Source organism: Pagrus major, chromosome 8 (genome assembly GCF_040436345.1).
Source record: "Pagrus major chromosome 8, Pma_NU_1.0".
Taxonomy (NCBI): Eukaryota; Metazoa; Chordata; class Actinopteri; order Spariformes; family Sparidae; genus Pagrus; species Pagrus major.
Window position 1 is genome coordinate 15,223,810 of NC_133222.1, and position 14,357 is coordinate 15,238,166.

Sequence of the window (14,357 nt, forward strand, 5' to 3'; positions counted from 1 at the left end):
AAAAAACAAAAAACATACTGACACAAATGAATTACTCAAAGACCTTCTGTCTGAGTTTTGATCATCATTCTGTGACTCATTCAGTGGGGATCGCGCTTGTCTCTGGAGCAGGACCATCGCTGGCGCAGCTTGGCTCAACTTGGCGGAGCAAACCTGGTGATGGAAAAGCAAATCGTCGTGGCTTGGTTTGAATCGGTAAGGCCAAATGTGCTGGTGGAGAAACAGAATAACAGTCCCCCAGTCCCTGAGCTCCCAGTCTAAACCGCTAACCGCAAGGCTAACTGAGCTAACTAGCCAAGGTGGCTACAATTAGCAGCTGTTATTTTGGTGCAGCCCTCTATTTGTTTTGAGTTTAAATTTGACAGGTGTCCAATCCTTACATATTGCACCTTTAATAAATGGCAAATGTATAGTTAATCAAACTTTATTATTATTTTACTGTTAACAATAAAATTCTTCATAAACCATCTATTAAGCAATTGTTTGTTGTGAAGTTGCAACTGCTGTCCATAATACTTTGAAAATGGTTAATAAATACTGTGTAGTTTGTCTGTAAACATTATTTGTATGGCCATTATAAAGTCGCAACTGATTTATAAATGATAAAACATTTCTTAGTTTGTTAACAGTGAAATAACTTTAACCTCTGCTTCTCAAAGCTGGTTCAAGTTGACCAATTTGAACCGAGGCTCGACGGCATTACAGAGATAACATGTAAATTCTGCTTTCCCCTTCTCACTGAATAACTGGACACATGCACTTCCTGTTCGGGCAACAACAAACTTTATTACACATCAGAGCGACATGAGTGTTCCCACACTGCAACACAGTCGAGGACAAATGAGTCAGGGCAGCACTTGACTCAGCTGATGTCACGTTTCATCTCCAGTGAGCAGACGTGTACAAACTGACACCTACAGCTACAAGTGAGGGTATTTAACAACGCCTGTGAATCTACAGAGGGCAGTGGGCTGAAGGTGTAGAAGGTGGAGCTGTCTGGTGTTTAGTGACTGCACAGTGATAATACTGTAGGTGATGAGCAGTCTGGAAGGTGCAGCTACAGCGTCCCCTGCTGCTCAGTTAGATGTCCTGCAGGTCCTTCTGGATGTCCCACAGCGTGTTGGCGCTGGCCTGCAGTTGAGCCACCTCGTCATCTGTCAGGGTCATGTTGACCACGCTGGACACGCCTCTGCTGTTCAGCACGCAGGGCAGACTCAGATACACCTGGTCACTGATTCCATACATGCCCTGAACACAATGAACAACAATCTTACTGTCGGTGTGAGAATATACATCCCAAAAACAGAGAAAAGTGTCAGCAGAGAGAAAAAAAAAAAATTCTTATGCTCATATTTAAAAAGGCTGAATCCCAAAAATAACATTTTGTAAGTCACATTTTGAATCTAAATGCAAAGACTTGAAAGTCATTATTACTTACTAATTTCACACCTACCTAACAAAGATTCTTACATATAGCATGTATAATTCATCATATTGATGTACACAAACTCAGGTCATTCAAGTGAAGGGCTGTAAGTGTAAGTTTGTCACTGAGAATCAGATTTTTTGAAAATTCACCTTGAATAAGAAGAACTTAAATTGGAATTTCCACTTTAAAGAGGTCATATTGTGCTTTTGGGGTTTTTGCCTTTCCTTTATTGTGTTATGTTGCATTTCTGTGCATGTAAAAGGTCTGCAAAGTGAAAAAGCCCAAAGTCCAAGCCAAAGGGAGTTTCTCTCCCCCACAGAAAACACTGCTCCTGCACTGCCTGAAACACCTGGTTTGGAGTCGAGCCTTTACTTCCGTAACTTCATGTCACTGTGTAACAGTCAGCCAGCAGACATACAGTTGCTACTGCTGTAGCGGTGTTATTTTAGATCGCACTGCCTCGCTAGGCATGACCCGAGAGGTGAGATGTCTCACTCTGCAGCTAAAATGGAGCGTTCAAGACACAGTGTGAAAAGGGATGCTGCAGCAATGCACCATATGAGAAAGATAATGTGTTTTTTCTAAAATTTAAGTTCGTAAACTTATTCAACTAGGACCCCCAAATAAAAGTATGGACCTGAAAATTAGCATAATATGACGAGGGGTTTTTATACTTTTACAGTATTTATATAACAAATAACCTGTTTTATAATCAGAACTGACATGACAGTCTTACTTTCTACAATATGAGACCTTTAGAGATGCAATAAATTGTGAAAATGACTGTGTGTGTGAGCAGCCTTTACCTGCACCATGGTGGAAACTGGATGAATCCTGTTCATGTTCCTGATGAGGCTCTCTGTCAGGTCAGCTACACTCAGACCGATGGCCCAGTTGGTGTAACCCTTCAGTTTGATCACCTCGTACGCACTGAGAGACACAAGACACAACATGTCTAATGTTGATTCATGTTTGGATTTATTCGAGTCAGTTGGTTTTAATGTTAATAAGCTGGAAGAGAAGTGCTAAAAATAAACTGAAATAAACTCTTAGAAGAGGATTTTCTCTCAAGACTGCTGTTTTTGTCCAGATGAGAGCGACAGTAGACACAGGGAGACAGACGGAGAGTGTGTTGAATGTAAATTGATATTTATGCCAAGTCACTGACTGTAAGATGATCTCACTGTTTTAAATCCTGAAAAATAATGTCCTGTTTTCATACCAATGCAATACTTGTTTTTATATATGAGACAGAGGAGGGCTATATGGCTTAAATAAATATGAAAATCACTTTTGTCTCTGTTTTTATATGTGAAGATTATAATGAAAGTATTGAAATTAGATGATATAAAGTTTAAGCAATGTGTGATACCACTGAGACAAGTGATTTTTAGTGTTTAGTTTAGTTAGTGACTTATGACCCGATGCTCAAAAGAAACACCACATCTAAAAATTCTGTATTAGTTAAGGAAATGTGAGCAGACCAGGTGAACTCTGACCTACCTGTCCACCACCATCTTGTGGGTTTCCTTCCAGTTCTCATCGTCGCAGTCGGTGCCGATGTCCGGGTTTAACGTCTGCAGGTTGACTCCAGCCACGTTTGTCCCGCTCCACACAGGCACTAAAACACCAGTGAGACCATCACCCTCCACACAGTCACAGTCTGTATCCAGTAACATGTTAGCAGAAATCCCACAAATCCTCACCGCTGGTGTCTCCATGCTCTCCCAGGATCCAGCCGTTGAAGCTGCTGGCGTGGATTCCCAGTTTGTCGGCCATCAGGAAGCGGAAGCGTGCCGAGTCCAAGTTGGTGCCGCTGCCGATGACGCGGTGCTTGGGAAGGCCGCTCAGTTTCCAGGTCACATAAGTCAGCACATCGACTGTTGAAGAGTGTTGATGTTAAGAGGGTGATCACTGTTTGTCAGAAAGAATGAACAAATGTGCATTAGACTCACCTGGGTTGGAAACCACGATGATGATGCAGTCGGGGCTGTATCTGACGATCTGAGGGACGATGTGTTTAAAGATGTTGACGTTTCTCTGGACGAGGTTCAGCCGGCTCTCTCCCTCCTGCTGACGGACTCCTGCCGTCACCACCACGATGCGGGAGTTTGCTGTCACAGAGTAGTCTGAGAGACAACGAGGAAGAAGAAGAGATTTGTCATCACGGTTAAAAAGTTCTGAGATTAAGACTTCTATCGAAATAACGATATTCAAATCTGAACTGTGTTGAGATTGAGTTTCTTGGCACATCTGAGGTATTGACTTGCCTTTGTCTGCGACTATTTTGGGTGTTTTGAGGAAGAGGCTGCCGTGCTGCAGGTCCATCATCTCTCCTTTCAGCTTGTCCTCCATTACATCCACCAGGGCCAGTTCATCAGCCAGCTCCTGCACACACCAAGGAAAGTTCAGAAGGACACACACAAAAACTGCTTCCCCTCAGAATCCACTCATTCAGCAACATATCTGTTCTTTCAGTTGAACTCACCTCACTAACCAAGTTTAAGCTGTTTGTTTTTAGGGACTAAATATATACCAGACACAGTGTTGGAGTGAGGGGTTGGTATTGTTTGAAAAATGACGATACCAGAACCAATATACAAATAGAGCAATGATTCTCACAGAGACTGCAGGTGGGCCTTGAGAAAAGGAAGTTAAATTAGGTTTTTTTAGGTTTAGGTTTTTTGACCTATTTGTATTCAGTGTTGCACCTCAAATATGTCACAGTAATCATTCAAGCTGTAGTTTGAACGCGACGTGTAGGTTTACAAATTGTTAAGTGTATTTGGATGGATTGTTTCTTCTCACTGGTTTGCCGTAGGCCCATGCTCACATAGTATTGTTCTGTATTTACAATAAAATCTATTTTAGGTAAATGCTTCATCTTAGTATCGTGTGTTTGGTGGGCCCCAGACGATTTTCTGATTCCCAATTGGGCCCCGTCATTCTTAAGTTTGGGAATGGTGTTCTTCATTTGATGCCTTTGTTTTCTACTGTGAACAAACCTGCCTGTTAGAGCCTGCCTAATGCAATATTGGTTTCAATAAAATCCAATAACATATTTTTGGACACTTTGGTGGCATCTCAGCAAGCTGAACTGCCGACTCCGCCAAACACAGCACACTCGACTTCGTCACACCACAGATTGTATGGTGGTTATAGGCCAATCACATGCTGCAGTGAATAGCTGCAAGCAAAACTATACAAGTAGTCAGTTTTTATGAGATAGGGGGTGATTCAAAAAGCGAGCAATGGAGTCCAAAAAAGAAATGAGAAAGGAAATATTAAAAAGCTTTTATCGTTGTTGCCAAATCATTAAAGAAAGCCAACATGTTCCGACCATTAGGTCTTCCTCAGGGCTCCAAGGTTTGGAGAGAACAAAAAATGTGGGTCTTTTAATATTTCCTTCCTTGTTTCTTGATATTTTCTTTTATGGAGTTATTCTGGTTAAACTTAAAGGCATAAGGTTTAGTATCAATATCCAGCCCTAGTTACAAGGGCCTCCATCTGGCACATCCACTGGTCATTTTAAGCACAGTTTTCTGCATGTTCGTTCTCCCATAAAACCACATAATATGTTACCTTGTTTATATTTTATACCGCTTTTACAAAGATGACAATCAGTTATTTATAGAGCATAAATTATGGCAAATTACTGAAATCATATTATTTTATTGCAGAATTGTCTCAAAGAGAGATAGGAACAGATGGCAAAACAGGATGCCTGTGTACGCTTGGTCACATATCAAATGAGAACCTGATCATAAATCTATACTACTTGTTTACCTATTCCTGCACTTTGCTACTGTGCCTACAAGAACATTTAATTAAAAGGATTTGTTACTCTGGAGACAGGAGGAAGAAGAGAAGCCAGGCTGAACTACTTTAGCGGAAAGTCATTGTGGATTTTCCCTCTTGGTGACAAATCCATTTCTCTGTCATTGTCACCACACCTTAACAAGGACAGTAAAGGGATAAAAGCCAGATCAGACACCAAGAGGTCAGTAATCCAGTGTCAGTCTAGGAGGATCCTGGGTATTACCCCATCCTGTGACACCAGCAGGCAGGCATGTAATCTGAGCAGAGGCGAGAAGCAGGGGTGCTCTTACCCTGAGCAGGATGCTGACAGCACAGGCCATGCCAACCTGGCCCACGCCCACCACTGTCACTTTATTCCTGGGGGGCTCAGGAGGACCACTGAACAGCGGGGTGATCAGCTTCTGCAGGATTGAGGCCATTTTCAGTGCTGAGGAGGGAGAGAGGAGAAAGAGAAGAGTATTCGTGTTTAGGAAAGACTGTTGTCACGAACATTAAACACAGTCACGACTGAGGGGAACAGTCCTGCATCCAGAAAGTGAGCTGCGTGCTCGAACTTCATAAATACTGCATTGGAGACATAGCATAGATATTCTGAGCGTAGAGGGATTACAAATTAAGCCTGACATTTATCTCACTAATGGAAGCATGACTTCCATGAAATCTACATCCATTACAAGTAAAAAAGAAAATACACTGACTGAGCTCCGTCTCACACATCGTTCTTCCTCAGAGTTCACCTTGAAAAGACAAGCAGCCACACACACACAAAAACAACAGCAGCAATACTTGCATTTCTCTGCGATGCTCCGAGCTGCGAGGTATAAATACCACCATGTGATCAGCATGGCAGACTGAATGGATACCTAAGGTGTGTTCTCACAGAGCTGCGTACCCTCTGCATCCACAACACCTCCTTCTGTCACTGTGTGTGCAGTCCAGACAGTAGAGGCAGGTATCCAGTCAGCTGCAGCGGCAGCACAGAGCGCATGTGACTCTGGGCCGGACTGTGGAGCTGTGAGCTGCACAGAGCTCTTCTCCTCTGCCTCCCTCCACCCTCCTCCCCAAATAGAGGACAGAGAACTATAATCGGATGGCGAACTTGACTGCAGACTGTTAAAGGAGTTACAGTAATCCCTTAACGCGGCCTCCATCTGCTGCACCCGAACTACAAACATTAACCTTGTATCTAATAAGATGAATCTGGAGAACAAAAACAAATTACTTCTATTATATACAGTGTAAGAAATGTTTTATAAATAGGTACAGTACAATGCATTATCTTATATCTGCTCTTCTGGTTCCTATGGCTGCTCGTTTGCTTGTTTTTGTGGAGGTGAGATTTCTTCTATAAGCCTCGAGAGGGTTGCACGTTTTGCTTTCATTTCCCTTGTTGTTATATTTCTGCTGCTTTTTTTTTGTGTGCAAAATACATAAATGACTAAATAAAAACATATTAAAACTATAATACTACTATACTGTTAAATAACAGATATGTAGAAATCTGAATTATTCATGATTTAGCTGCCACTGAATTTCAGCACGTTGCACATCTAGGGAACTGTTTTTACTTTATGCTGCAGACTGTACATACTGTGATCTGTGCAAGAGATTACTGCTTTAAATTAACAGTTGTTGATGAAGCAGTTCTGAAATTAATCATGTTTGTTTGTCTGTCAAAACAAGCCATCTCCCTCTGGAATGAAAGTGCAGTGGTAAAACTGTCCATTCACTTGCCCAGAGTGAAGTGAAACTGGATTAAAGCAATGTGCGCTCAAAGCGCGTAAACACAAGCAGTCATTAACGAGGTGGCTTAGTCTGCAAGGACACGGAGGGGAGAGCAGATTTCATGACTTTTAATAACCCAAAATAAAAATACATGAATGATCAAGGCACCACAGCACCAACAGAAAATTAATTTAATGTCAAAACTGTTGTGTGTGCTTGTGTGTGACTGAGTTTGAACTTGAACACAGACAGTGTGCACTAGAGGTGGCAGAGACACCTTAAGCATTAGAAAACTGCAATCTAAAATCCTTATAAACAGTCAATTTCAGTACAACTACTCAACTATTGCAGGGTGCAAAGGTAACCTTTTTGTCACCAGCAAAATAGCATGTGAATGTTCAAATTTCCAGTCAGTAGACTACCTGTTTTTTTTGGCTGGTAAGTGAAGCAAATTTACAAGCCTCTTGGCTGGTGGCTGGTGCTAATTTGGAGCCCTGCTATTGGGATAATACCTTCTGCAAAACATTGAACTTTGATAACATTTCTTCCATTTATCTGGGTAAATATTTGATGAGACACAAGCTCCTGAATAAAACTACATTTCAAGCAAACAATCCATAAAACACCTCAAGAAAAGAAACGCAAACGACTATTATTTTCGTTTATCTTTAGTGAACAGAGAAACAGGAAGCTGTCACAGCTAGTGATGAAAAAAACTGTAGGTTGACCCACTTATACGTGATGGATGAATAGATGACTAAAATACATTTAATTTGCAATTCTATTGAGGCTGAAAAGCACCAAAAAGCCTTAAATTTGCACAAGGAGTAGAGAGCATGAACAGCAGGACGCATACAAAACAAATTCTGCTGTTGACACTTAATAGAGAAAAGTTTGGACGAGTGCACCAGAAACCAAAATCCTCCCATATCCAGTCTAAATCTTCAAATTTCCACTTAAACAATTAAAATCGTGATGTTCACCTGTTGTCTCGAGGGTCCAGTTGCTCTGAGTGAAGTCTTTGTCCTTTCTCCAACACTCGATCAGACTCACACTTGTTGTGTTGTACCGTGTGCCTGCTCCTCTTCCTGCTGTTCTGTCAGGCTGCAGCCTGCTGGATTTAATTGATTAAGCCTCTCCATCCCCTACAAAGTCTCAGTTTGGCACTCCGAGGGTCACCTCAGTGAGCTGCTACAACAATCTCCTAAAACAACACACACTGTAATTTCCTGTTAAACAAGAAAAAGAGACAGATGGCTACATACAACTTTGAGAAAGGTTATTAATGGCATTAATCACATTTATGATCGATGCTTTTTGTGCGACAGATGGAGTTCAGGAGTGTGTCTAATTTAGGTTACCTCAGACACCGGGTTTCGAGGTTCAGTGATTTTACTTACCCTCGGATCTGGATGTCTTGAGGACACTTGACTGCTGAGCTGCATTTCCTAGACAAGCACAGACACCACTGAGCCAGCAGGTGGAGACTCCTCTCAGAGCAGAACCACAGAGGGATGATCAGACAAGACAGATATCTGATTAGCTGCAGCTACACTCAAGATCACTATTAGCCTTAGTAGCCGTGTCTGTTTGTTGTTTGTCAGAAACTTTGATGAAGGATGGGTCCATTAACTATTGGTGTGGATCTGGACGTTTGTTAGCATTGCATTTTTCCACATTTTTATTAACTTCTCAGGAAATAATGCATGGAAGATCCAGATTGCTGGTATCTAATAAATCTAATAAAAATCCAGATCTTGCGGATTCTAATGTTTTATTTTATATTGGATCAGACTTGATTGAATTAAAGAGGACTGTTGGGACTTGGCGCAGGTATGCACTCTACTGCCATTCTAATTTAAATTAGTCTTTACTCATTTCTCGAGAAACTCAAGCAAATTAAAAAATAAAGGAAATGCAACATTATGGTGTTAAAAATAAAGGGATGCCAGAAGTGTGGGCGCGGGGCGCTGAAGGGACTTAACTGGTCAAGCTATCACTTTAGGTTACACATTTGGGTGCACAGACGCTGAGAGAATAGAAGGAAAGTTGTTTCCGATTTGTAAGGATGTGTGCACTTGCAATTGTTTTACATTAAATTTCTTAAAATGTTACAAATCAACTTAGATTTTTAACTCCCTTGAGACAGCAACATAATCACTTTAAATAACTTACATTTTTTCTTTTGTCCAACCAACAGTCCAAACCCCAAAGACTCTTCATTCACAGTCATAAATGACAAAGAAAAGCAGCAAATCGTCACATTTAAGGAGCTGGAACCAGCGAATTTGACATTTTTTGCTTGAAAAAAGGTAGTGATGCATTCATATGTTGTGACGAACTGGTTAAAACATGCAAAGCTCCTGGTATTGCCCTGAAAAGATGCAGAGACAAAGGACACACATCTGATAACAACAAAGTTTATTTTATGATACACTGCCTACAATATCATAAATAAACAGATTAAAAATCCTTACCCACATAACCCCTATCATTTCTGTCCATTGTGGGAGAGCTGCCTGATGATGAATCACTTGTTTTAAGTCAGTAAGATTCAGATTAAGATACAGTATCACTTGAAAGTTTTACATATTGCTTTCAAACTTTAAAATGTGCTATAAAAAGTTGAACACGTCACTTTAGAAAAATATCAAAATAGAAACAAAGATGCCCCAGAAATCTTCTCACCCCCAACATCACCCCCAGTGGGTAAAACACCCCCTTCAGTGACCTACAGTGACTTAATTGTGGTAATTTTTTCACAGGCAAAATTATTCAATAGTTCTGAAGAGAATAAATTGATTAACTTTGTTTATGTGTCTTCTTTACAGATCTGCCATGTATGGACATATGCTGTCAGTGAGGTGGGCTATGTGGGTGCACTGCAACAGCCAATCCTGCATATAGGACTGAAGGATCAGAAATCTAATTAAAAAAATGGAGCAAAAAAAGCACAACAGACCACTAAAACCCAAAGCATGTAAACTCAAATGGGCACACCGGCAGGGCTGGAAAATCAATCCATGATCAAATGTTGCAATTTCAGTTTCCTTGGCAGATAATCAATACTTAAACACTGTTATTTAGAGTATTGTATGCAAATTGATGAGGATTTTGATAAAAGTACTTAAAACTTTCTTCATCAAATCCATTGACAGTAAAAATCATTATAACAGAGTGACCATAATTATCATTTTAATCGTGATCACAGAGCCCCGTAAACAATGATTTAAGCAGTGATCAGCCACTGGAAAAAATAAAAACAAACTTTTTATACCTCAACCTGAACGTGGGCGGATTTTCCTCATGCAGTGATGTGACCTGATTACACCAAATGTCTCCTCCCAGCACAGACCACATTAAAAAGTTTGAGCTGAATTAACCTGAGCACCATAGAAATAATGAATCACTCTACCTAAATCTATAGCTACGGAGCAAATTTAGAAATTCATACAGAAACACTGAGACATTCTGGTATTAGTAGTAGCACTGCTTTGTGCTTTAAAATGGGAGGGCACTAAGTGCTAACAGTGTCCAGGCACTTCACCGTCAGAAAAACACCTGGCACAGAGAGTTAGAAACTACAGTTTGACCTTCAAAAACTACAACCATGCATGGTTATCCTGACTTCTCCATTCTGCACTTGTTTCTACATACAAGGGTTAAATACACACAAAGACACAAAACAATTCACAGATTAAAATCCACATTAAAACGAGTCTCTTCTGACTGCCACACAACAGTGTTATCCAGAAGCTACTGTTTCCTCTTGTGGTGGGAGGAAAACTGGAGTCCAGAGAGGAGTAAGTTTATAGTTCCAATTTATTCTGTGTCCTTTGTCCAACCATGTAGGTAAAAGGAAGAGGTGTGCCAAGTGTACTGCTTGAGTTGTGGTGTGCTGTGGCAGGTGGCGGGGAGGTGGTGTGGGCATGGCGAGAGACTGCTGAGGGTCTTTAATTGCCGGCGCTCTGTGTAGCACCGCTGCTGCTGTCACCGATGCCCAGGTAGGTGGCTGCGTTGTTCACAACGCCCTGAACGGGTACGACGACGCTGTCTAGGAGACCTTTAAGGGTGTTGATGTGATCGGCATCCAGGTTCTGGTAGACGTAGTAGAGAGAACCGCCCACCACAACGAGGAGCAGGAGCTTGAGCAACACAGACAGGAAGCCTTGTCTGGTTGGTGCTTTGCTCGAAGAGACATTGCTGCCCGCTCTGGAGAAAGACTCTGTGTAAGAGCGGTTCTCGGTGTGGACAGTGTGCTGCACACGGGACTCATCCAGCCAGTATTCGGTTGGTTTAACTGGTCGACCAGCTGCTCCTCTGATCGGACGTCGACAGGTCGCACTGTTGAGGGAAACAACACAATAAAACATTAAGGCTAGGCACACAAAAAAAAACTAACTTAAAGAAGAAGTATTTCACAGATGGAAAGATATTTATATAGCTGAAAACCTACATCCAGCTACCCCTGCTGAGTGAGTGAAAGCTCCAGTTAAAAGCTAGAGTTGACCCTCGTTCAAGTAAAAAAAACCCAAAAAAATACAACTAGTGCTTGGTTGTTTGTGAGCTTGAAAAATCATCAACTGTTACCTGATGCCTGTTGGTGTGCTTATTTCATTGGCAAGGATATCTTCAACAACACTCTTGCTGGCCTTCTTCGGTGTTTCTTCAATTACAATTTCCTCCACCACCTGTCAGAATAATATAAAAACATGTTGATACAAACTCAAAAAATAGACTCTTGTCTTTCTTTAAGGTTAGGGAAGGCAGAATGTGCCTCACCTTGGTTTGTCGTCTGCTGCTGGTTCTAGTGGTGACTGGGGCTTTCCCTCTGCTCCTCACAGGCTTCTCTACGACAGGAACTGGCTCTGGTTCAGGGGCAGCAATCTCCTCTGTAAAAAAAACAACAACAACATTGTAATGTAAACACAACGTGGCGATATCAGTACAGTCATCAGTGTTTTTAGTCAGGGACCTGTTGCAAGAAACAGATTTACCAAATTGTCTGGATAGTTTTGCTGAAGAAAAGAAAACATGTTTTAAGATGCACTGACATATTCAGGTTATTTGTCTTGGAGAGTCTTGTGAAACTTCACTGGTAATATGTGTTCAGATCTCACCATCCTCCTTGTCACTGTACTGGTCAGAATTTGTGTTGCCGTTCTGGTTACTGTCTGCCTTGGGGAGAGTTGTGACGTCTGTAGGAGCTTCAGGTTCAGCTGGAGGCTGGTCCAAAAGCTTCTGCAGCTTCTTCTCATACAACTTACGGGTGGAGGCTGGATGGAGGCAAAAAAGGACAAATGACATAAAACATTTTACTTACATTGAGGAATGATTTATATGATTTTGTTAAATAAAGTCATTATTTGAATATGATTGCTTGGAGTACAGCTGTCACGATAATTATGTTATTGACTTATCGATGTATGCATAAGCCCTTGATCATTTTAGCGGACTTCAATATAGTTTATTGTTATGCTTATTATTATTGTCTCACTATTTAATTATCACTACATCTTTAGTTTAATGAATTTTTAAAAAAGTCTTAAATATTACAATAATATTGTTTTAATTTTTTTTTAAAGATAGTTTTGACTAACTGCTAATTCAAACTTGAAAGATAAATCAGCTGGGCTGATGTTAGCATTTTGCATAAAGAGCGTATCAGTGTATATGATCAGTAATTAACACAAATTTGCAGTGGGTGACCAAAAACTGGATTCTTACCAAAAGTATTATTATTATTATTATTTTTTACAGATATATACGATTTTTAAAACTAAAATATCAATATTGATGTTGGCCTCAAACATTCAGGGTTGTTGGGCTATAGTTAAAAACTAACTTGGAAGCCCTTAAATTGTGAATGACTGGTTGAATATAACCAGATTTGTGTAGCTAAAGTGGACAAAAAGACAAAGCAAAACTGGATCCATTTTCTTTTAAGTGAAATCCCTTTGTTTGATAATTGCTAAATTAATTAATAGTATCAAAAATGTAATCCTTATCAATTTATTGGCATCTCTGAATAAGTTCAGTCTTATTTCTCAGGCAAAAAAACAACACACAAGACAAGTGTTTCCACTTGGAGTCTGAACCGCCCTGCAGGAAACTCACCGACAATGGGTCCCGACTCCACACCATGTTTCGCCAGCTGTTGTTTCAAGTCTTCATCAGTCAGATCTGTCACCTCCACTTCCTCTGTGCGAGGTTTGTCTGTCTTTTTGGTTGCTTTCTGCAGAAAGATTTAAGTACATATCATACAAATCATAACACACACCTTTGCCCTCACTCCATACAGACGACCACAGCATCATCTCAGATATCCACAGATTAAAACTACTTAAAAGCTCACTTACTCTTCCAGATCGGCTTTTGTTGGACACCACGGGAGCAGGTAACTCTTCGTCGCTGGAGAAGGTGTCTGCAGGCGGACTCTTCTTGTTGTTCAGCACAGTCAAGTTTTTCAGATACAGCTGCACGTACACTTCTTTTTTATGCTCTCCGCTGGGAAGTGCCACATTGTTGGCTGTGAGCTCATTCTTCAGCTTATCTTTCGTGAGAACCGACGGATCTTCGAGGAATTCTGCCATGTTTAACTTTATTTTAGCTATCGGGAGCCTTTTCTTATTTTGCCGCTTGCACCAAACGGAAATTAGCGCGTTCAGTCGGCAGCTACCAACAACAACACCGGGAACGTGACTGAATAGCGCTGTTGTCAAACACGACTGGCGCCTTGCCGCTGCCAATTCAGCTAGCAGCACAGAAGCGGTTTAACAAAATAAATGCCCGGTTCAGCTTCTTAGCCTCACAGCTAAAATACTCACGGGTAGCTCTGATTTTTCGGAAACAGATACACGCGTGTGCCGCAGGTGGAGCCAATGCAAAAATCTAAATAAACTAGCTGAAATATGACTGGATTAGCTTAGCTTCCAACCGGTCCACTTGCTTCTGTCTGTCCGCGGTCGCAACAGGGCCGAACAACAACCAGCCCCGCTATTGGATGGAACCCCCCAGTAAGCTCCACTCTGATTGGCTGGCTATGAATGGAACAGTCGCAGGCCGCCGCCACAAAGAAACCGCAGGCTGTGTGTTTTCGATAACATCTTTACATTGATCCTATCGATGATATATCCACTATTGTTTCAGTTTAGTAACGTTCGTAACCTCATTGTTTTCAACAAGTGGACAAATGCGAGTTTAAATAGTTAATTTAAGTCGTGTTGAGTGATGAGAGAACAATGTTAATGGCGATCTGATGGCACTGGCTGTTACCCGCGTTTTCACAGCTGCAGTTTCAGTCTGCCGGGCACGTCTGTCGCATGAACTAATCGTTGATATCGATTATGAGTTAATTATAATATCTACAGTGTCACTACTACAT

The 14,357-nt window shown here is 41.2% G+C and overlaps 2 protein-coding genes across 3 annotated transcripts; both read right to left on the reverse strand.

Moving 5' to 3' along the window:
• Window positions 1-1,080: 1,080 nt before the first annotated feature.
• Window positions 1,081-6,213, reverse strand: ldhbb (lactate dehydrogenase Bb). Of its 2 annotated transcripts, XM_073472074.1 has the most exons (8): window positions 6,039-6,213; window positions 5,539-5,675; window positions 3,700-3,817; window positions 3,385-3,558; window positions 3,136-3,309; window positions 2,933-3,050; window positions 2,236-2,359; window positions 1,081-1,248 (listed from the first exon to the last, which is right to left on the reverse strand). In XM_073472074.1, exons 1-8 carry the CDS (start codon window positions 6,091-6,093, stop codon window positions 1,081-1,083), a joined length of 1,068 nt encoding a protein of 355 aa, XP_073328175.1. In that variant the 5' UTR covers window positions 6,094-6,213. The 2 variants fall into 2 exon arrangements, with proteins under 2 accessions (XP_073328175.1, XP_073328174.1); XM_073472073.1 differs by lacking the exons at window positions 3,385-3,558; window positions 6,039-6,213 and having other exon boundaries at window positions 5,539-5,667.
• A 3,166-nt stretch (window positions 6,214-9,379) lies between these two features.
• Window positions 9,380-13,945, reverse strand: tmpob (thymopoietin b). The gene is made up of 6 exons (XM_073472915.1): window positions 13,333-13,945; window positions 13,091-13,208; window positions 12,094-12,249; window positions 11,756-11,865; window positions 11,564-11,664; window positions 9,380-11,317 (listed from the first exon to the last, which is right to left on the reverse strand). The coding sequence occupies exons 1-6, from the start codon at window positions 13,564-13,566 to the stop codon at window positions 10,927-10,929; spliced, it is 1,110 nt and encodes a 369-aa protein (XP_073329016.1). The 5' UTR covers window positions 13,567-13,945; the 3' UTR covers window positions 9,380-10,926.
• Window positions 13,946-14,357: the final 412 nt, after the last annotated feature.

What these genes read in the sequence shown, in the direction of transcription:
- ldhbb (XM_073472074.1), bottom strand. Translation starts at nt 6,093, where the DNA reads ATGCTGATCACATGGTGGTATTTATACCTCGCAGCTCGGAGCATCGCA. An exon ending in CTGTCAGCATCCTGCTCAGG is followed by an intron (nt 3,818 to 5,538) that starts GTAAGAGCACCC and finishes TGGTGTGTGCAG; the next exon opens with GAGCTGGCTGATGAACTGGC. An exon ending in CATCGTGGTTTCCAACCCAG is followed by an intron (nt 3,310 to 3,384) that starts GTGAGTCTAATG and finishes ACTCTTCAACAG; the next exon opens with TCGATGTGCTGACTTATGTG.
- tmpob (XM_073472915.1), bottom strand. Translation starts at nt 13,566, where the DNA reads ATGGCAGAATTCCTCGAAGATCCGTCGGTTCTCACGAAAGATAAGCTG. An exon ending in GGAGTCGGGACCCATTGTCG is followed by an intron (nt 12,250 to 13,090) that starts GTGAGTTTCCTG and finishes GCCTCCATCCAG; the next exon opens with CCTCCACCCGTAAGTTGTAT. An exon ending in GCAGCAGACGACAAACCAAG is followed by an intron (nt 11,665 to 11,755) that starts GTGAGGCACATT and finishes TTATTCTGACAG; the next exon opens with GTGGTGGAGGAAATTGTAAT.